The following is a 21,819-nucleotide window of genomic DNA, read 5'->3' as shown; positions in this document are numbered from 1 at the left end:
ACGTCGCGCAACCGTGTAACGTCGCAAGCCGGACGTTTCTCGAGAAGGAAAGAGGAGAGTCTCGCTTATGTGAGTTGATAGTTTTTCCAACTTTATTCACACATATGTCCACTTACATTATTTAGCCTGCATAATGCCAAACATAGGATTACGTAATGATATATTATATATATATTTTTTTTTTATACTTTATGTATACATATATATGTCTCATCTCTTTCTTTTATAAATAATCAACTAAGGAAATATCAATTCGTCTAGGGCAATATTAATTGGCGGTGTGTTGTACTTATTTCGCATTCGTGGCTCTCCGAGGAATGTGCACATTCGCTTTCTCATCCGTATATATATTATATATATATATATATAACAAAATAATATTTCGTGCTTGCGTGTACGCGCGCGTACACAACCGGTCGCTCGAGTGATTGACATGTACGCGCGCGCGATTATGTCATATGTATGCGTATATAAGTGTATAAATAAAACGCGGGTAGTTATATACATATATGTATTATGTATACGCATGTATACATAAATCATATATATAGCTTCTCGAAAGGATTTAAAACAAGTGACGCCGCGCGGGGTAACTTACTTAAATAAAAAAAAAAAAAAATTTACATAAAAACATAAAATATAACGTTTGCATAAATTAACAGCACCCGAACCGTTGTTCGTGGCGTACATGGCGCACCGTTCTGCAACGTTCGAATTATTGTAAAACGTACATGAAAATTACGCAATTAATGACGAAAAAGCCAATTTATAAATTTATAAGATTACATATTAAGGCAGATTATTCGCAATAAAAATTAATTTCCTTTAAACTCCACGTAATCCCCTTTTCTTAATTTTCTTTATTTGTTAGAAATTAATTAATATAAAAACTTTCAGATATTAAAAACATAAAAAGATTGCGACAGACAATTTTCCGATGCTATATGTTCCTTAAAAAGAAAATCCAATCTTAAATTCATCGTGGAATCTGAAAAACTAAAAATATTCTGCATAATTCGAAAGCTTTTCCTAAACCAACTTAGACAATTGCGAAACACGAAATCCATCTCGTTCGTCACATTGCACCAAGGCAAGTGAAAAAGACGAAGAAAACTAATTCATAAGCACTTGAACTAGATATAATTGCACTAAGTTGCATCCCCATTTGTAAACTAGCGTCAATTTGTACATTCCCACTTCGCGTTCAGAGATTCTGATGACCTTTGGTCATCGATAAATATTGTTCTCGAAAACGGAAATCATAGTGTGGATGGATATAACCACCATTCTAAAACGAAAAATAGCCTCTCTACGGAAGAATCTCTTGTCACTTATCGATAGTCACTTCGCGAAAATGAGCACTGCACATTCGATCTCTCCTCTAACGTACAAAGTAAAATTATAATTTGCACCTATACATACAATACTGTCCACAAATTCATAAAAATAATTTATATTAGATATATATTATTAATTTAAATATAATTTATTAGATACAATATTATTGTTATATATGCTATATTATACTTTAATATATATATGTAATATTATATACAATATATAATATTATATATATTTAATATTATTAATTTAAATATAATTTTAATAATAGATCTCTCTAAAGCTGTGAATATATCTTCTATATCTTTTGTATATAAATAAATTACAAATATGTATGTATATATATAGCTTTTTTTCGAATAATCTTAGGTAGTCAATTTGTTTAATTTATGGACAGTAAAGTAATACATAAATAAATAAAACAATTTAAAGCTATCATTATAGAAAATATCAAGAATATCGATTTATTAATTAAAAAATTGCGAAAATACACAGGCGTGACTATCGATGAGCCTCCGAGACTCTCTAATGGCAAAATAAAATGAGCTCATTGCACCGTTCGTTGCATGTAATGCCATCGCGAAATCGGAGCTGATAAGAAAAAATAGAAACAAACAATAACGACAACAAAATAAACAAACGAAATATAATATAGTACGAGACACTAACTTTACATCTGCAAAACTAAAATTAAAAAAAATCAGGATGTACCGTGTACATATTAGATATATTAGATATTTGGCAAGTCTCCGAGACCTTACATACTAGTGCACGTGAGTATGCGTAATATCATGAACATAGATTCGCGGTCTGGGACCGATAACAGAACCCGAGGAAACGTTATATGGCGCGTCGACTGACGGCGAAAAATTCAGCCGGTCGTCGAGACGTCGTGAAACACGAAATTCGACACATTGACACGTTTAACTTATTAAAGTAATGGCACACGGGGCAACTAATCGAATGTTATCTTGAAGCGTTGCTCTTCGATCATGGTAAAAATGCACCTGCAAATGTGTATATTGTTGCTGTTGCTTGACATAATGTATGTCGAATTAAAAAGATATAATAATATACGATAAATGAATAATTTACAAGTAATAATAATTACGAAATTGTAATGTCAGCGAATCTATAGAAGTAATTTGCTTTTGCTTTCTGAATTAAATTTGTCGATTCAGTTCTTGTAACAAAATCTGAGGTAATAGATTATACTTCAGCACTGTTTCAGCAATTTTACCACGATCGCGTGGATCACCAGTCCTCCGGTGAAAATCGAATTGACGATCCAAAGGTATAGCAAATCCACATCGCTGAATCGCATCGATCGCACGAAAAAAGATGCACATTCCTCCTTATGCTATTAAGTACTGAACTTTCGAATTTGACTAGATAAAATAAATCGTTTCTGTTCTCCCTTCGTGTCTTTGGTTACAAAAAATGTGTACGCACATGGTCTATATGTGTGTATGTGTGTATGTATATGAGTGTATAAATGTTTCGTGTTCCTTCTTATGTGCATTATACACATATAGATACATATATATACATATATATGTATGTGTACGAATGACTAGGTTGTGAAGTTCAAGACAGGCATAACATAAATTCCTCGTCGACGACTAGAGCAGGATAGGCCCGACGCTCAACGGCAAATAATAAATTGCTACGGTCCTTGCACGTGTCCCCTTCTTCGATTTAAAAAAAAAAATATTAATCGCACCGCGGAACAGTTAAACTCGAGGAACGCGAAAAATATGGCACGCAAGCCGAGTTCGCACGTTAAAAATTCGTGTAATGATCGTCACGCTCGCCGATATATTCAATCTTATGACAATTACGATTAGCATTGATCATTATCGACAGCGACCGAATTCGTTGCTCCAGAAACGAAAACGAAATCTTTGGCTATCCCTAGCAAACTGCTGCACGAAAAATCGATTCTTTCGCACAATACTGATCCGACTCGTATAAATTGCACTTATGCTTATTAAATTCTTATTAAAATTCGGCTTACAATTCGCTTTTGTTTATGGCTGACCGCAGCTTCTCCTTTTCCACTTGCCTGACCTAATCGCGAACGTTCCACTGCGGCGGACTGTACGCCTGCCCTTTTTACTGTTTCATCCAATCGTGTTTATTTCACTGCGGCGGTCTGACTAGCTGCGGCCGTGGCTACTAAAGCGCGTTGTTAAAAAATATTAAGCGACATAGAATTTGATTTAATAAAAATCAGAAAGTGCAGATAAAAGTATTACGATACTTTCTCATATTTCAATAAATAAAGATTACTTTTAATTGTTGAATAAAACAATTTCAATATTTTTATTTCTTTTTATATATAAAACCGTCTAATCTACTGTTACTTTGATCTTATCACTTTATAACGTTAAGCAACCTCAATATTTTCAGATTAAATAAATATCTGTGGTTCATTTTCGAACCCAGCGAATTACCGAGCGGCTTTCGAGAGAACGCTGACGATCACAACCGAGGGAATCGAACCGGGACATTTAGCGCGAAAACGCGGCACGTTCTAAGAATCGTATCCGATCGCGCTCGGTACGGTAAAAGACTCAGATATTCGAATAGCGAAGGATCACGGGTCTATCCTCCCTTGCGTCGACGGGATTCTTTCTTTGGTGAGGTCTTCGCATTAGTCTTCGCACTAAGGAATAGGACTAGAGGTGATTCTTTCCACGCTGCTCTCCCTAATGCGTATTGTCGTGTAGGTCGCGTTCGCGTCGATGCTCGTCGTACTGCTGGCGTTCTGCTGGGCGATCGTCTGGGGGGCGGTCGACGACACGGAGATCGGCGCCGGCGTCTCGACGCCGCCGGCCGGGGCCTGCACCCTGGTAGCGGCGGCGGCTGCGGCAGCAGCGGCCGCTGCGGTCGTCCCGACCCCGCTGTGCCAGCCGTGACGGTTCTTCAGGTGACGCTTCATGTGCGTGGTGCGGCTGAGCACTTTGTGGCACACCGGGCACTGGGTCGTGCCCTTGTGCATATTCATGTGTTTATACATCGAGTCCCGATTCCAAAACGATTTACCGCAGAGTTTGCACGAGTGCGACGGCTGTTCGATGACCACCGTGTGTGAATCTAAATCAGACACAAACGTTCATGCTACGTCGTGGTCGCGCGCGCGCGCGTACGCACATACACACACGCACCGGTTACGCGGCTTTCGCTCTCTCGCGGATTTGCCCTACTTCCGGTTTTCCGTGTTCGGGAAACGCGCTTACCCCTTTCCCCCCCCCCCTCCCCGATCGCTCGTCACCCGTACCCGAGTACTCGAGACGCGAGAGATACCTCGCGATCGACGACGTGACACAATTTTAAAATATTTTATATTTTTATTGTGAAAAGAATATTTTTTCCTCTACATTAAATACACGTATAATGTAAAATAAAAATTATTTTTGTATGCGCAAATGTACGTTGTACATATATTTACCTGTATGTTCAATTAAAACAGATTAAAATAGAAAAAAAACATCTCGACACTTTGCCAGATAAAAATTCTTTTTCTTTGCTTTAAACCTATCGGTTCTATTGTTTCATGTATATACGGGGTCTGTTTTTTATTGCCGAACCGGTTGCACTAGTTCAGAGTTTACCTTTTTTATCTCCACATGGGAAGAAAGAAGATAAACTCTGAACTAGTGCAGTCAATAGAAAACGGCGCAATAGAAAACAGACCCATTGTATATGATAAATCGAATCAGGACAAATGCCTCGTCGTGGATCACGGCACGCGACGCTGCGAGTACAGAGGTGCCTTTTGACGTTGAGAAGAGAATAGAAGGAAATCGAGAAAAATCGCATATCAGTAGCAAGCTACTCGTACACTCGTAAGAATCTCGTCTCACTCTCGTTTCTCTACCTACTTTTCCACTCGTTCACTCGGATCTGAGAACAACAGCAGTAGCAATAACAAAAAGAAAAAAAAAGAAAGAAAAAAGGCAACGCACACGGTGAGACTTACAAATAGGAGGAAGAGAAAAAGAGAGTGTGAGAGAGAGAGAGAAAGAGAGAAAGAGAGAGAAAGAGAGACAGTGATCACGAGAACGGCGACACACAGAATGGCAGTAATTGTAATACTCTCGGAGCGGTCATCATGCTACTGTGAACTATAAATATACAACGGCATAAATATGAACAACAGCGAAAAGAAAAAAACGGAAACAGGAACGAATAACACGTATAAAATGTTTCAACATGCACAACGTGGGCGGGGACCAAGTTCGTGAGTCGTGATTGAAAGCCGAGTAATCAAGGCTCAAGGTTCAAGTGACACGAGATATATATATACTGCCAATCGCATGTTTTTATGTGTAGTGGACCGACAATCATGTATTCCTTTGGAATTTCGCTATTAATCGGGCGTTGCTGCGTGCGCTTGTACTTTAGCACACGTGGAGCGACGTGTCATGCGCGAGGAGTCGACGATTTCGTGAATCCATGACATTCGCGTCGTCTAAAGAAGCATCGTTCGTGTTCGTGAAATTTCTAACGCAGGAGGAAATCACCATATGAAAGTATCTTCAGTACGTTCTGTGATTGAGAGACATTTCTGCCGCTAGAAATGCCGCAAAATTTCGTTATAACGAATTCCACGTCCGAATTATGATAACATAAGATTCGGTCGTCTCAGATCTGAAATAAAATCCTTTTAAAACCTTTTTTTCTTCTATTTTTAATGAAACGTCGCGTGACTCGTAATTTATAAATTGTCAATTTCTTTAAAATATTTGTCCCGTATATTCGAGTTAAATTAAATTCTTATAATCTTATCTAAATTAAAATTTATCGCTATAAGAATTACGTTCTATCGTGTTCATTCGTTATATCGAAATATTATTGCGTTTGTGTCGCCGATCGAAGATTTTCGGAAAATAATCCCGGAAAATGTTCGATCGTTCCATGCAGTGAGAAAATAACTCCGCGGCACGTACGGTTTTGATATAATAGCTTTTATTTTTAGAACGCGAAGTACAAAAAAATGTATAAGTCCGGCGATCTTTTGTATATTCTACCGTGTCATAATTTACACATAATGCGTTGTATCGGTTACAGCGGAAATAATCGCATCGTAAACTAGTAAAATTCTATTTTAAAAACGTCGTAAAATAATTCTCTTAGAAAGATAAACTTAAATAAATTCCCGGCTTAGAGGCTACCTATCTACTTTGACGTTTCCGAAATTTCTTTGTATTAAATGCTATTAAAAACAAAAATTATTCATCCAACGTCAATTTTCGCTAGAATAATCAAATTTCATTATATCTCTGCGAATTATATTACGATACTTTACGTTAGAAGCTATATAAAACAATGAAATAAAGAGTAATAAAAAATGACAAAATAAATGATTTTCTCCTCAAGTTTAATACGCTGTGTAACTTTACGTCATTAGTTACTACTGCGTATAATTTGAGAAGAGTGTGTCACATGATTTTGTAGATTGCCGAAGAGTAATCATCGATATTCGATTCTGTACACCAAGAGTCTATTCTGTATCGATGTTTTCGCAATTTCTTCACCGATAAACTAATTACATCAATTAGATTACGCAACGATGAGATCGGTCGATCCGACCGCGATCGACGATTGTCTAAAGTTTTGCGCCGAGACGGAAAACGTGACATCCACATAAATAACAGTTTTATACTCAGTATATATATAAATATGTATATGATGCCAATGCGGATATAATCGTCTCGTAAGTGTACATGAATATATTGAAGGTAGGACGACGGATGGATTTCGTGCCGCTCGGAGGAAGCTGCCGCCCTAGATAAATTATGCACGTTTGACGGACTAACGAAGCTTCGGACAAGACATTGCTGCTGACTTGCGTTTTATTCGCGACGGATATTCGCGATGTTCTGATTTCGCCAAGTAGTGGTGTAGTAACATGATAACCCCCTTTGTGCAGTTAAATCGAGATCGCTCGATAACACTTAATAAGATCAGTCTAGTTGCGTAGAGTATAACTCCTCTGATATACTTAAGTACCGTACGTCGTAAACTTCGTTCGCCGTTTTTTATCCTATCTTTATACTTATTATACATGCATATGTACATACACATATGTCTCGAATTCTTCCCGCGTGTATGGATACAATCCTGCAGGAAGCGATCGATTTATATCGAATGTCGATTATTAAAGGAACAAGAAAATGAGCATGAAAATGAAAAGACTTTTTTATCCGCGAAGAAAATAAAATTGTAATCTTGTGCCTTAATTAGTAAACGTATTAACAAGATCCTAAATCTCTTCAGATCTATGTATTAAAGCAGCTAATTATTTAGTTACGTACAAAACAATAGGCTATAAGTCATTGAACGTTATGTACGAAATTAATAACATTATACGTGGACGCATTCGTCGACGCATAAAAAAAAAGTATAAATAACTCACGTGGAAAAAGATTTGCGTACAATCGACTTGTAGGAGAAAATAATCCTTTCGTACATTTAAGTATATATTTTAATTTTTTTTTATTGCTGTGCTCCCGGTACGATGAAATATATATAGACTTTTAACATGTCGCGTACTATGTGGTCACTGACAGAACCTTTGTTTTTTTACTAATATACATTTATAATAAATGTATGAAATTAAATATGATTTATATATAATTTTAATATATATATATAATATTTATATATAAATGCATAAAAAAAATTATGTAAACATATATAAGGTATCATATATATAAACATAAAATTATATATAAAATTTTAATGTATACCAATCGAAATGTTTGATTCCTAAGGGCAATATAAATTTGGATTAAGGATAATTTCGTTACGCTTTTCGAAGAAACTTTATAAGACTCAAATAAAAACTCAAAAGACTTAATTTCACTACGCTCAACTTGTTGAAATAATTCCAAACTGCTATTTAAACAAATATGCAGTAAAATCCGTTCCAACTAGATCTTGAATACCCAGAAGCTTTTACAATCGAGATCCTAAAATTTGCGAATTTCAGATGTCGAGAGTCTCAAGATCTTTTCGTACATTTCCAATTATCCAAAAATCTCAAATCTCTGTCGTGTCCAGACTGTCTACGTAATCGGCTACCATTCGCGAAAGACTAGTCGTGTTTCGTCAAGGTCGAAATTAACGTATGCTACATCTACTGGCGTCGATCATACACTCGTGCACGATATAAGTACATCTATATGGGATCTATCGCCTTGCAGAGGATGCATCCTAAAAAAATCCTTTTTGGGCGCTCCAATTTTCCGCGAATGACGTTAAAAATTAGAACGACGTCAAGGTATATCCTGCCCGAATTCTGTCCGCGGTTTCATTCCTCGAGTTTCTCTATCGCGCCCTCCCGCCCCCCACCCCCTCCGTACCCGCAACATCCGCGGCCGTTCGTATGTTATACGTTATCTATTACTTGACTCCGTGCACGTTCACCATGTGGCAGCGCATGGTGTACTTTCGCGTGAAGACGGTCTGACAGATCGGGCAGACCGTGTCGCCCCTGTGTATACTGCGATGATGGGCTAAGGAATCGCCACGATTGTAGGTTCGGCCGCAGACGTCGCACACCCAACGACCGCTTTCCACCACGTAGTGCAGCTTAGATCTGCGCCTGACCCCGTCGAGAACGAGGCTCATTTGCTGCACAGGTGGCACAGGTGGTGGTAGTAGTAGTTGTTGTTGTTGCGGTTGCGGTTGATGCTTCCCGTAATTGTGCTCTGATTCTGCGCACACAATCCAAAGTGTTTCCCATACACACACGGTCTCATACTTTTTATTGTAATAATTTCGTCGTGCGCGAAGAGATGCTTTTTCTCCGGTCTTTTTTCTTGTCTTTTTTTTTTTCTGTGCCTCATCAGTTTCGCGGTTTCGGTTGTTTCGGTGTGTTGATTGTTGTTGTTTCTTTCTCGAAGAAAATACGACAATGAGACATATCCGATAAGCACACATCGATAACGATAGATTTTCTCTAAGTCGAGATTCTGATATGCATGATTCAAAATATTAGAACGTTAAAGACTGAGAATAATAATATGAACTAAATGAATTTAGCTTTAAAAAAACAACAAAAATAAAAAATCATTGATAAAATTTTGTATAGCGGTTTAAAATATCGTTTAAGAGATAAGGAAAGTAACTAATTACAATGAATCAAAAGATACTAATATTTAGAACTCTAAGAAACTAAAAGAGAGATGTTAAGGTCTTCGAAAATTTTTTTTTAGGTATATAAAAGATTAAAAGATTGCAAAATCGCAAAAAAGCAAAAAAATTCTAAAGACCATTGAATGAAACATTTACGTTTTATACGGGATGTGTGCTTATATAAATAATATAAGCGGTATTAATGCACGGCTAAATATAAACGTTGAATTTAAATGATTAATTGTTACTTAATTACGCTGCATCGCACTAAATCGTGCTTCATTTTTTTATAAGATGAGTGAAGGTTTGGTCTCAGGCCGTCAGGAATACATTTGAAAAAATGAGAGGGAACGACCCATCGTGAAAATTTGCAAGTTCATGTATAACGTGTAAAAAATACACTACATTTATCACAAAATAAATTATGGAATACAGCTGCGTCCTCGAAGTAAACTTGAGAAAATCGATATTACAAGAAGGACCTTCGAGTGTAACAATATTTTATAGCAAATTAATTTGTCATATTTTAATAATTAATAATAAAGTACATTCACTCGACACTGATCTTTCTAAAAATATATATTTCATATAAAGATCCGCTATAATTAATAATTTGTCATACAAGTGTGCATGTGTATATGTGTGTATATGTAGGTATGTGTTTTGACCAAACGATAATTTCTAATAAGTAATAGGAAGTCATTAATGTGCAATTTATATTCCTAATTATATTATTGTGTTAATTTTAATCGACGGGTCGGCCCTTCATACATCGTACTCGCCAACGCATTCCGTGTCGAGTATGTGTACCGTACATTGATACAATTGTCGGGATTCTGGTGTTAAGAGCTCGTAACCAATGTAAGTAGGTACAGTCCCCATAAGCATATTCAATGAAGCCTCCAGCCAGAAACGAAAAGGAGAATTCTTTGGGAGTGTGCCGAAAAATGTCAAAAAGCTTGCGGATACCGAGACATGCGAAGTTCTATCTCCTGTACATTAACGAAGAGAAACCAACTCTTCGCCGAAATTGTAACTTCATGAAATTCTAACGACAAAACCAGCGTCATCTTAAACAAAACCAGAAGTCTTATCGTTAATTTATTTTTATTCCTAATTCGTCGCTCGCTGCGCGCTATTATTCCAATTTTATCCAATTAATGTATTAAATTGCGCATAGTCTTGCTAGTTGTTGGCCCAAGAAGTACAGTTTCTTTTTTACAATCCTTTTATTAGAAACTCGTATAGCATTACTCGATGGCATCGGAAGTGCTCACTCCCGATAATATACAAAATCGTGTACACAGTTTATTAAACATATATAAGTATTGTTACTGAAACGTACAAAAAAACTGCGAAACGCGCGACGCAAGATCATTATAGACACACGTGAGATAATAATATATGACACAGCAACATTCCGGCGAACATATATACACAACATATATCCACTCCAAGCTGTTCTAACGTAAAATACCCGAAGTTCATGCCTCTGAGTCATGAAGATTTTGTAACATTAATAATAAATGAAATAGGACCGCTGTGATATACAATCAATTAGAGAAAAACGTTATTCTCGGTCAGAACTTTAGAATATTAGAGATATACCGTATAGAAGATCTCCGGAATATAGAACAGAATACGAAATATATAGGATATATTGCGAAAAATTACACCATAGCCAGGATTTGAACCTGGATTACCCTACATTCCGTGTAGGTGTCTAAACTAATTCGAGCATGCGGCATGTGATAATTATCGCAACAACCGGTTAATAATAGAAAGGTCTTTAACGGCGACGTATATAAAAATAATAATAAGTGAAACAGGATATCTCTAATAGGTATATTTCTAATATTCCAAAGATTTGTGTTAATGTGATTAAATTAATTATGTGACTATTATGCTAGCTTTAGTTGAAACTGCGTTTCAAAACCGTAAGTAACGCGTGATTTGCTGAGGCAAAGAATTGTACACAAAATTCACGCGAATAATATCAGGCTTCCAACAGTCAGTCCTGACCGAAAATGAAAATTTTTCTCTAATTGTTGTTTTGTAACATTGTATTAACCTTTAGAGGACAAAAAGTCTATTTTTAAGCTTCACACTATTTATGCGTTAAAATATCATATATATAAGGGTTTTTTGAGTCGCTGAGTTCTGTGGTTCCGAGAATCTAAGGCAAATAAGTGTGAATGGCCAATGCGTAGTATCTAGTATGTATCAAAAAAAGGTATTCGTCGACGACCAAAGTTTGTGTCGTGAGTGCGATATGCCTCTGTGTACGTTACTTCGAAATATATCATACAAAGCAACATTACTAAATGTATGCATAAACATCGTAAATAAAAATTTTTTTCTTACAAATTCTCCTTATAAATTTATTTGCATTTTTTAGCAAATAAATTCAAAATTCAAAATATATTTTGAATTTCAAAATATATTTTTATAACAAGATTTCGCAAAAAGTATTTCCATATTTTTCATTCAGAACTGAATATAAATAATAATTTTCTTGAAATTTATAATCATTTACAATCATTTACATGAATTTACAATCATATAAATGTTTTATGCAATTTTTCCCTTTTTGTCAAATCACCATATTTTTAGGCTCCACGGAGATCGCTTATTTTTCGTAGTATAACACTTTATTAACACATGAAAGTTATAAGTAAAAATCATGAAAAGTGATGAAAAAAACCTGCTTGTCCTCTAAAGGTTAAATATGGTCCATCTTTTCATTACACATCTAGAACTAAACATAACTATATGCTGTATCAATATACTATTAATATTACTCTGTTGATATGAGTTACATATTAAATTCAAGAAATAATTATGTTTAGAATTAAATGTGCAATGACAGAGTACGAACCAAAAATAAAATCGATACTGGCAGAGAACAAAATATTCTTTCATAAATGGTAGTCTTGCAGTGTTATATGTAGCTTTAATGCTTCCCTAAATATTAAAAGAATAATGCATTATTATACAATCTTAAACACCCTTAATATTATACTTCTATTTCATGGCACGTCGTTTAAATCAATATAAATTTTTTCGTTCGTAAAGAATGTTTCAAAAGTAATGTAAAATACTTCATCGATACAGAATTAATTTGGCAAGATTTTGTAAGCGTTTATGTCAAAATAGAAAAATAAAAAATTCTAGTTATTTATTTGTAAATAATAAAATATATCTAATCTTCCTCTCTTGCTATTAGAAATTAATATTCAGACTATTGCAAAAAATAAACAGTGTACATTAAGCGATGTAAATATCTCCTACCTATATTTGTGTTATCTATTTTTTTTATCAGTCTGAAATAAATCTTTCCTTATGTATAATCGATGAGAACCTTTTTTATTACAATAACAAATTTTTTTCGTTGAAACATCCTAACTTTCGATATTAACATGTTCGCTGCCATGGTAATCATATCATCGAGTAAAATTAAAGTATTCACGCTTGGACATAACAAATATCAGCGTTTTTTGTAAAAAAAAAAAAAATTATATCTAAACATAAAAATCTAATCATGTATGTATCGAAATAAAGAGTGCGATCTTAAAAATACGTTGGAGCAACTAGAAGAATATTATTCGCTCAATGAGATTTGAGGAATTGAAGGAACTTTTTAATCGGGCGTTTTAATATGATGCACTATGTTGAAGCAACGCAGACAAAAGTGGGGCTTGCCAATGCATTCGTTACAGAACGTTGTTACCTCGACGGGCTTATGATTTTTGAACAACGTGATGTTCTCGCAACATCTCTTACAGGGTTTCTTTACCTGCCTAGCCCGTCCCTTCTTTTTTTGTATCTTATGACGTGATATGTTCCGTGTTACAGGACTTGAAGGTCCATCATGCTCGTCTTCTACATAGTAGGTATCTAGGTAGGATCTAGTAGGTAGACATCTACTCAGGTAGATTACCAAATCTTTTAGAGATTCTACAACAGACATACGAATTTCGTACCATTATACTATATGTATAATAATTTAGAATGTTATATATAATAATTTAGAATAAGTTATAGATTTTCGTACGATTTAACTGGACTACTGTCACTCGGCCCAACATGTTAAGAGAATTTCCATTCGTTGTAACAACTTTTAGCTTACCACATAGCTCATTTCCTTTTTTCTCTTTAAGCACAAGCTTCGTTCGTCAAATGCCAATAAAGGGTATACATCTTGCTTGTTCTTTCATTTCCAAATACTAACGTTACACGACGTTGCAATCTAGTTTTACGTAATATCGTCGGTGCGAAATTTATTTGACAGCGAACATATCAAATACCTTAAACATTAAGAGCTCGTTCTGCTAAAACTTGAAACTATCTGGGGAATAAATCCCCGTTATTTGCACTCTGTTGAAACTTAGTTATACCTTAGGTCGTTTAACTATCGTTATATAAGTACTTAAGCCTCTTATAATATATCTGCTAACAAATATACTCGGCTATAAACACCACAAGAAATCTGCCGTTAAAATATCTTCTCGCGACAATAAGCTATTCCGCGTAACGATCAACCTTGCGTGAAAAACCGTCGCGAGCGAGCCGGTGGAGGAGCCCGGAAAAGAAGCCCGGGGGAGAAGGAGAGAGTCTTAAAATGTTATCACTTTCGAAAGTTTGACTGGACGTCGAACACGCTGAACGTGTGCTGACGCTTGTGGATGCGCAGCAAGTGTGCCTTCATGTCGTAACTTCGACTGAAGATGCGCTGGCAAATCGGGCACCTGGTCTGGCCCGTGTGCAAGTCCTTGTGCAGTGTCAACGACATCGGGTGCTTGAAACCCTTCCAACAAATTCTACAGCGAAACAAGAGGCCGGCGTCCGCCGCAGCGTCGGACTGACCGTAATCGTCATCCGGGACGAGCTCGGCGACGCCGCTGGCAGAAACGGCGTCGGCGTCGTCGTCGTCGCCATCCGCGGCACGTTCTACAAAGAAAACAACAAACACACAACGTCACCACGCATTGTTAGCTGACGCAACGACGGCGAATGTAAAAACGGCGCGCGCGCGCGTTCTCCCCCGTCCGGCGCCGAATCTCGAGGGCTAAAATGATAACGCGCGTAAAATCCCCCATCGACAACCATCTCGCGCGTCGTTTTCTCTCTCCCCCTCTCGGAGAAGCTAGATTCTAATACCCATCCCGTGAAAAACTGCATGGCTGATCGTCGGAGAGAAGGATTTCAACGCCATCAACGACTGCTTCAAAGACTTGGAAGCACTTCTTGGCAAGGCTCACGAAGTGACGAGCTGTGGACATCGGTTGCTAATCTTTGAAAACTAATTATTTAACTAATTATTACAATTTGTTTTTTAAAGGATGATACTTCTTCCCTCATTTTCTTGTAAGAAATCATATTATTATCGTATATATTAAATAATAAATTTCCAAGTTGTCTACTCGTAAGTAAAATTAAATTAATGCAATTGTCATTAATATAAATGCCATACATTTGCATCATTACAATATTTAACGGATACTTATTGCAATAAAAAAATATCTTGCGTAATCTGTGAAACATAATTTTTTTTATTTCTACTTTTAAGGAGACAAGATAAAAAAAAATATATGAGATAGAAAATGCTTCCAAATATTTGCAAAGCGACGATATCATGTCTCGTCTCTCTCGTCAGTTCCTGACGCCTTTTTCCTACGTGCGTGACAAGCGCAAGCTAAGTAGAGCAAGCCTAATCAGACCAGACAGAGGAAACAGAAGACACACGACACCATTGAAGAGAGATTCAGAAGCTTGTTAAGCCCCCAGGCGTCCGAAAATATCAGTGAAGGATTCGTTTCTCGTGAATTTAACGTTTCAAAAAACGTTGCTAACATAGTTCTTAAGGAAGGCATAAGGGTACTTAAGGATAATCCTGTAATACTTTTATTGACACGTTGCGCTTCGTGTATCTCGGCTGTATTTCACAAGTCGTAATAATTATTTTGTAAAAAGAGTTATTCGAAAAAAACTTCATTGTCTATACGCGTTAATTTTCCAGCACGTAACGAGCTTTTAAATTAAATATTTTCAACTTTAGTATAACTTTAGTCTAACAATAAGAAAAGGAAAATTCTCTAAAAGGATATCTTTTCCATAATTTGCTGTAAATATACAAAACTTCAAATGTTGATAAATATATTATTTTAATAGAAATAAAAATTTATTTCAAATATTTTCTGTAATAATTAGTATAATTTGAATTTTTAAAACGAGACAGAAAGAGAATCATTTCATCGAAAACATTTTAATCCTTTCGTTCTTTCAACAGCGTGTAAACGGTGAAAATGATCGATGTGTGAATGAAATTCTTAATAAAAATCAGTCCACAGTTACTTGGTGCGAAGTTTGCGATAATACTGCAATACCTGATTTGTCTTACAGTTAAATTCGCGATCCTAACACGAAAATCCAAACGATCTTGCTTCGCCAGAATAGACGAACTTAATTCTACTGGGAGATCTTCGGGGCTGTGTGCAGAGCGGATAATGCACCAGATTAATTTGGACGACAGTTACGTTTGTTATATGCCGTACGAGTTGCTTGAAACTATCTTACAAATGTAACGAATTAAATCGTGGTAGCTGCCTTAATCTGTATTAACGAATAGGAAATTGCTTTTCTTTGTACTTAACGTTTTCTTAACAAATCGGTTACATCTAGATCTTCACAGTAATAAGATTCTAGGAAGATCCTGGATATATCCACGTAAATCTGATGTCTGATAAAACTGATGAATACGTTTGTATCAATAAGGCTATATATGTAACAGTCTTACGGAAAAAGAGTCGAAATTAAATTGGCTTTTTTTATTATTAATTTTACTTGACAATCTTTATCAAAGTGCACGTGAAATAAAATGTGCTTTTATTAATATGTCTTACGTAGCATATTTTTACGTTATTCTTTTATGTATCTAATTCCTTAAATAGACGGACTTTACGCGGAATTGTCAAATAAACGTCAAAATAATTTCGACTGCACTCTTGAGCGATGAGTGAAACGGCAATCTCGTGTGTAACTTACGGCGCAGCATTATACTGAATATCGTGATTCGTCAAAAATCATACTATCGTTGATCGCAATCGTTAGTCGCAATCAACGTAACTATAAATCATATAAGATAATATACATTATTAACAAGCACGGGATGTTCATGAGATGTCAGGTAATCAATATGCACGCAACGTTTTATCTCCGTCTAGATAGCACTCTAATACATAGTATTACAAATACAACCGTCGTAAGTTATAAATACTAGTTTGGCATAAATACGGGGGTGGTTTGATAAGTTTGGCAATATGAGATGGCGTTACAATCCATTTGGTGACGCGTCACTTCTGGCTGAAAGCCTGGAGGAGGGGGGTTCGAAGAGTGGAACTGTCCTGGCATCACGTCATCACGTCACCAAATGGATTGTAAGGCCATCTGAAACTTATCAAACCATCCTCGTATCTTGTATGAAATACACGATACACGTTGCCTTGCGCCTAAATGAAATTCTGGGGGAAAAAAGAATGGGAGGTCGAATTTCGCCCCTGCTTATTTCCGCCAGTATCTCACTTAGGAATAAAGATTGACTTCTTGCTGGTAAATTCTTGCTTTAAAGAAGAATATTGTCACGGTTCAAAAAGATCTAACAAAAAAAAAGATACTTGTGACACGGTCATAAATATAGGCTGATCAAAGCTTTCTCTCTCTCTGTCTCTCTCTCTTTCTCTCTTCCTTTCTTCCTCTCTCTCTTTCTCTTTCGATGTAATGGGCCTGTATCGAGGCCTGTGTCTCTTTCCGATACCGATCTCCACTCGTAGCCCGTACGATCGGTCCGATCGCGGGGGGGCGGACGGAACACGTTAGTCTTTTTTCGCTGCCGGCGGGGCGCTAAGACGGGGTTGGTGCTAGGGGGGCGGGATGTGCGGGATCGCACGCATTTTGTGATAGTCGACGAAGCATGGCCAGCGGCATAAACAGGCATTGCAGGGCCAACATTTGAAGCGGGTCTGCCTGAGCTTGCCGCGTGACGTTACCATGCCGCGTTGCTTGCAGTGCACGCACACTTTCCCGTGGCCGTTTGCTTTGCTGAGGCTATGCGGCTGACCAGATACGTACGTAAACCCTCCTGGAGAGAAACACAGTGTTGTGGCCAACAACAAGAACAACAAACACAACGCCTGGTCGGGCTGTGTCGGGTTAGTCAGTTTTTCTTAAGAAGTAATAGGCGCGGTAGGGGCATGCAGGCAACCATTAGTTATATAGTTATACAATTATAAAAAAAAATAAATAAATAAAGAGCTCTCCGTACATCATCCACCGGGCAACAATATAAACCGTGACGGCACCAGCGGCAACAGCATCAGCAGCAGCACCAACCCCCAGCACCAACCACAACAATCCCACAATCGCAGCAGCGGTAGCCGCTAAAAAGCCGTGTCTACAGAGTGTGTGTGTCTCATCGGCGATCTGATCTACACCGCTACGCGCGAGTTACGAGTGCGCGTTCGGTGGTATCGCCACGTGCTAAGATTTCAATGCGCGGGCTCCCGCATTATTCCAATATCTCTCCCTCGTGTCTTTCCGGAAGAGAACTCGTACGATGCTTCTTTTTTTTTACGACCCCCAGGCGATCTTAAATTTGTTCGGAATAGTTCATCGTGAAGCGATATCAATTCTTCTTCGATTAATACAATAGGATATGCGGAGAAATTAATCCACGTGGAGAAACGTGGACGCATGAGGATTAGTAGCGCTTCCGGGTCATCTCAGATTTCGTTCCCTTGAATAATCTTTCAATCTTTTCATAGATCTATCATCAAGATTATTGTACAACGGTGGAAACAATCATAAAATAATTTAGATCGCCTTCTTTTTTGTCGATCGAGAGGTCTATCTAGTTTCATTGTTCGTCACGGAAACTTCCGAAGAAGACTTGCCTTCTCTGTCTATCGGCCATCACGAGAAAACCTTCTACGGTTCGAGAGAAAAATCTCTTTTTCATGCGGTCGATGACGCTGAAACGAGGAGGCTGATTGCACGTAATTGCTCAGGACGCTCGCGTATCCAACCTTCCGTGCTTCTCGACGGTGAGCTTCGCCGACCTCCTGCTGCGCAATTCGGGAGAGGATCGATACCCCACAAGCGGGATCCGCTTTTCCCGCGAACAAAGAGACGGCGTCGATCGCCATTATCGTAGGTTCATCGTCGTGTGCTTGCCTTGCGATAGGATGAATTACGAGTTTGGCTCACTCCTCTCCAAATGCGAAACGCAAACTTCCGCACAAGCACTCATCGTCCGTTCTCGGTCTCGTGTTCGTTTGATTTTTTTCCCCCTTCAATTTGGATCGTGACTTCGACAACGCAAATCTCGCGACAGTCGCAGGACTATCGGCGAAACACTCGCGTGTCGACGAAACGTTTTTCAAGAACAATTCAGTATCTTGGAAATAAAGAAATAACAGTGCCTTGGCAGTAGGAAGCAACTGCGTATTCAATCACAGAATCATGCTAGTCCTCCCACTCCCAAGCTACAATTGGCCTAAAATCGTTGTAATCAATTTCGATCTAGAATTTATCCAACGGCGTCTGTTTCTCTCTCCTCGCGAGATAAAGATCAGTAAACCCAATGTTACCTTACGACTTAGATATGGCAGTATATTAGAAATTAGATATTAGAAATTTATCTTCTTTAATCAAGTCACATTAACTGACTAAATATTCGGTATCCAAGATATCGCATTATTCGATTAATAACGGGGTCCGCAGCTTCGTGCTCATATAGATTCACAGTCGAGAATCGGTAAACGAGAAAGACCACGCGACGAATCGACTTCGAGGCGAAACGCAACGGGTCACATCACGCGGAGACGTTAACGACGTTTACGTGAACGAATAATAACGTTAGCACTTGAAATGAAGGAACAAGCGTTTTGATGTCGTCGTGACTACTAGAAGAACTCGTGCTACTGCTTTAGATCGTTGCTGAGATCTTGTATTACCTACCTGCCGAAACCACCCACTTATTTCTTTCTTTTCTTTTCTGTCTTTTTTTTGTCGTTCTTTCTCCGGCCATACATATTTGCAATCAAAGATTTTCGGGTCGGGTCAAGATACGTTCACAATCCCCACACTCGTGAGCGTCTCGTGCGGAAAATATACCGGATGTCGATAGTCTCTTCCGAAATCCGTCTCGGTTTTTCGATTTATGCATTTCGTTTTCGTTCGATTTTAATTCTAATTTGTCTATGTAATTAACTGACAATGAACATAAAATGGTCCAATAAAGCAAGAAAGTATAATAATGCACGAATATAACTAATTCTGCTTATATATTTACATTTAATATATTTATTAATAGAACGTCAAGTGAAATTTTAACATTTATAAAACAAATCAACATCGAGCCGTAGGTTTCGTTTTTATCAGTCTCGGTTTTGTAAGATTCATTTTCCATCGGAAGATTTACCTACTTTTGCGCGAATATGCATTTAACAAGGCCATAAATACAAAATAATCCGAAAACATCTGTTTACTTTGGTACAATTTTGTGTGCAACTGTTGAGACGCAACCTTATCCTATTATGCTTTGAACTTGCATGGATTTCCCGTTTAATCATGTGAAATCTATTGTACACAATATTAATATTTTTAGAGCTCTATTTTCCCAATAGGATACTAATATCAAGAATATCAGAGAATACCGGAACTGACGGATTCCAGAGGAGTATCGATTCAATCCTGATCGCTGTATTTCCCATACGCTCCTGCTTACTATATGGAGTTTTGCATCGTACAAGGAGGGAAAGAATTGCTTTTAAATTACCAAATATTAAGGAAAGATTGCACGCGCATGCTACTGTCACCAGAGCACCACCACCACCTGACTACTTCAGAATTAGTTCGTATTTGCACAAATGTATATCTCGCGACAGACTAACGATACATTCTGCAAGTTAATCTCAACATTAATCGATCCTGATCCGGATACAGCGATCGTTATGATCGCCGAAAGCTGATTCGAAAAGCACTCGAACGAAATTCGCAATTATGTGTCCGAGATAATTTTCATAAAATATTATATATGTAATTATTAATTAACTTATTTTCGCACGATTGCGTTAAAATCATCTTGGATTATCTTCAACTAGAGATTACATTATTGTACAATCATAAGTCTATAAATTCAATTAAAAGTAAATAAATAATTTGGACAAAGCTATTCTCATCGAATAGTAAAGGGGAAAATTTTTTTATCTGAAATATTCATTTAGCGAAACAATTGTATTTAAAAGAATTGGGGCATAATTGTATTTTCATTAAAAAATAGATTACTATATATGTATTTAAAACAAAAATTTTTTTGTTTAAATTATAGCCTACATTCGACCATATTGATCAAGTTTTCCAAAATAAGCTTCGCCAAAACTTTCAGAAAATATTAATTCCATAAATTTGACTCGCAGTGTTTTGTTCTAACGTTTTAAAATCAATATCCGGTATTTAAGATTAACGTTACATGCAAATAAACCATAGTGTATATGTAATAGGATTCGCGCCATACACACGAATTAGATATTTTTGCGAAGAAGTTGCCTTGAACCAGTATCGAAAGGTATTTCTTATTTTAGTATATACACAGAAATATGCTTACAGTTAGTGCGCATAAGGAATATAGTGGTGGCTTTGATCAAAGTTATTAAAAAAAGGAATGTTGATGATTGTCGGCACACATACAGCACTTGGCAATGCTTACTAGTATCTACAGTTCAACCTACACCCGAGTGCCTGTACCATACATTTACATCCAAAACACCATGCACTCTGTACATTAAAAGGTAAATCTCGATATGATCGGTGGAAATAAAAGTAGTCTTCCCTGTTACAAAGCAGGGAATGTATCACACATATGTTTATCGTTAATGTTGAGAAATTTGCTTACAATAAGATTGTAAACCTGATTCCATTTAATAATGCAAGAGTAATCAGGTCAAAAAGGAAAACAACAATTGACAGTATTTCACAGAGCATTGCAAAAACTAATAAATTTTTAATAGCGTTATATATTACAAAGTAAAAATATGTCATTTTTGTAAAATTGTGAGAAGCGTTATCGATTCTTCATTATCTTTAAATATTTTGTCATGTTAGTGAGAACCAGGTCCACGTAAAAGAAAGATTGTAATTGAGACCCGAGATATCTTCTTGAAATATTCGTCGTTGTAAAGTAATAATACACGTTTCTATTGTAAATCTTACACATCACTGTCTTTGGATTTATATGTATATATTTTTTTGTATATACATATATATATATATACA

At 36.9% G+C, this 21,819-nt stretch overlaps 1 protein-coding gene across 7 annotated transcripts in view; it reads right to left on the bottom strand.

Annotated features, from left to right (window-relative positions):
* LOC139822234 (uncharacterized) overlaps window positions 1-21,819 on the bottom strand; it is a 35,705-nt gene that overhangs the window by 10,349 nt on the left and 3,537 nt on the right. The window contains exon 6 of one of the 7 annotated variants that reach the window (XM_071793850.1): window positions 66-4,440. The exons of 3 other annotated variants lie outside the window; for them this stretch is intronic. In XM_071793850.1, the coding sequence (XP_071649951.1) occupies window positions 4,010-4,440 (431 nt within the window). In that variant the 3' untranslated portion in view covers window positions 66-4,009. Of the gene's footprint in view, window positions 1-65; window positions 4,441-6,293; window positions 9,069-10,050; window positions 13,447-13,487; window positions 14,440-21,819 lie in introns of those variants that run through there. 3 more of the 7 variants (XM_071793853.1, XM_071793852.1, XM_071793851.1) reach the window with 3 other exon arrangements.

This window comes from Temnothorax longispinosus, chromosome 11, assembly GCF_030848805.1.
Source record: "Temnothorax longispinosus isolate EJ_2023e chromosome 11, Tlon_JGU_v1, whole genome shotgun sequence".
Classification (NCBI taxonomy): domain Eukaryota; kingdom Metazoa; phylum Arthropoda; class Insecta; order Hymenoptera; family Formicidae; genus Temnothorax; species Temnothorax longispinosus.
Note: the sequence above shows the minus strand (reverse complement) of the source record. Positions and strands in the feature narration are given on the sequence as shown.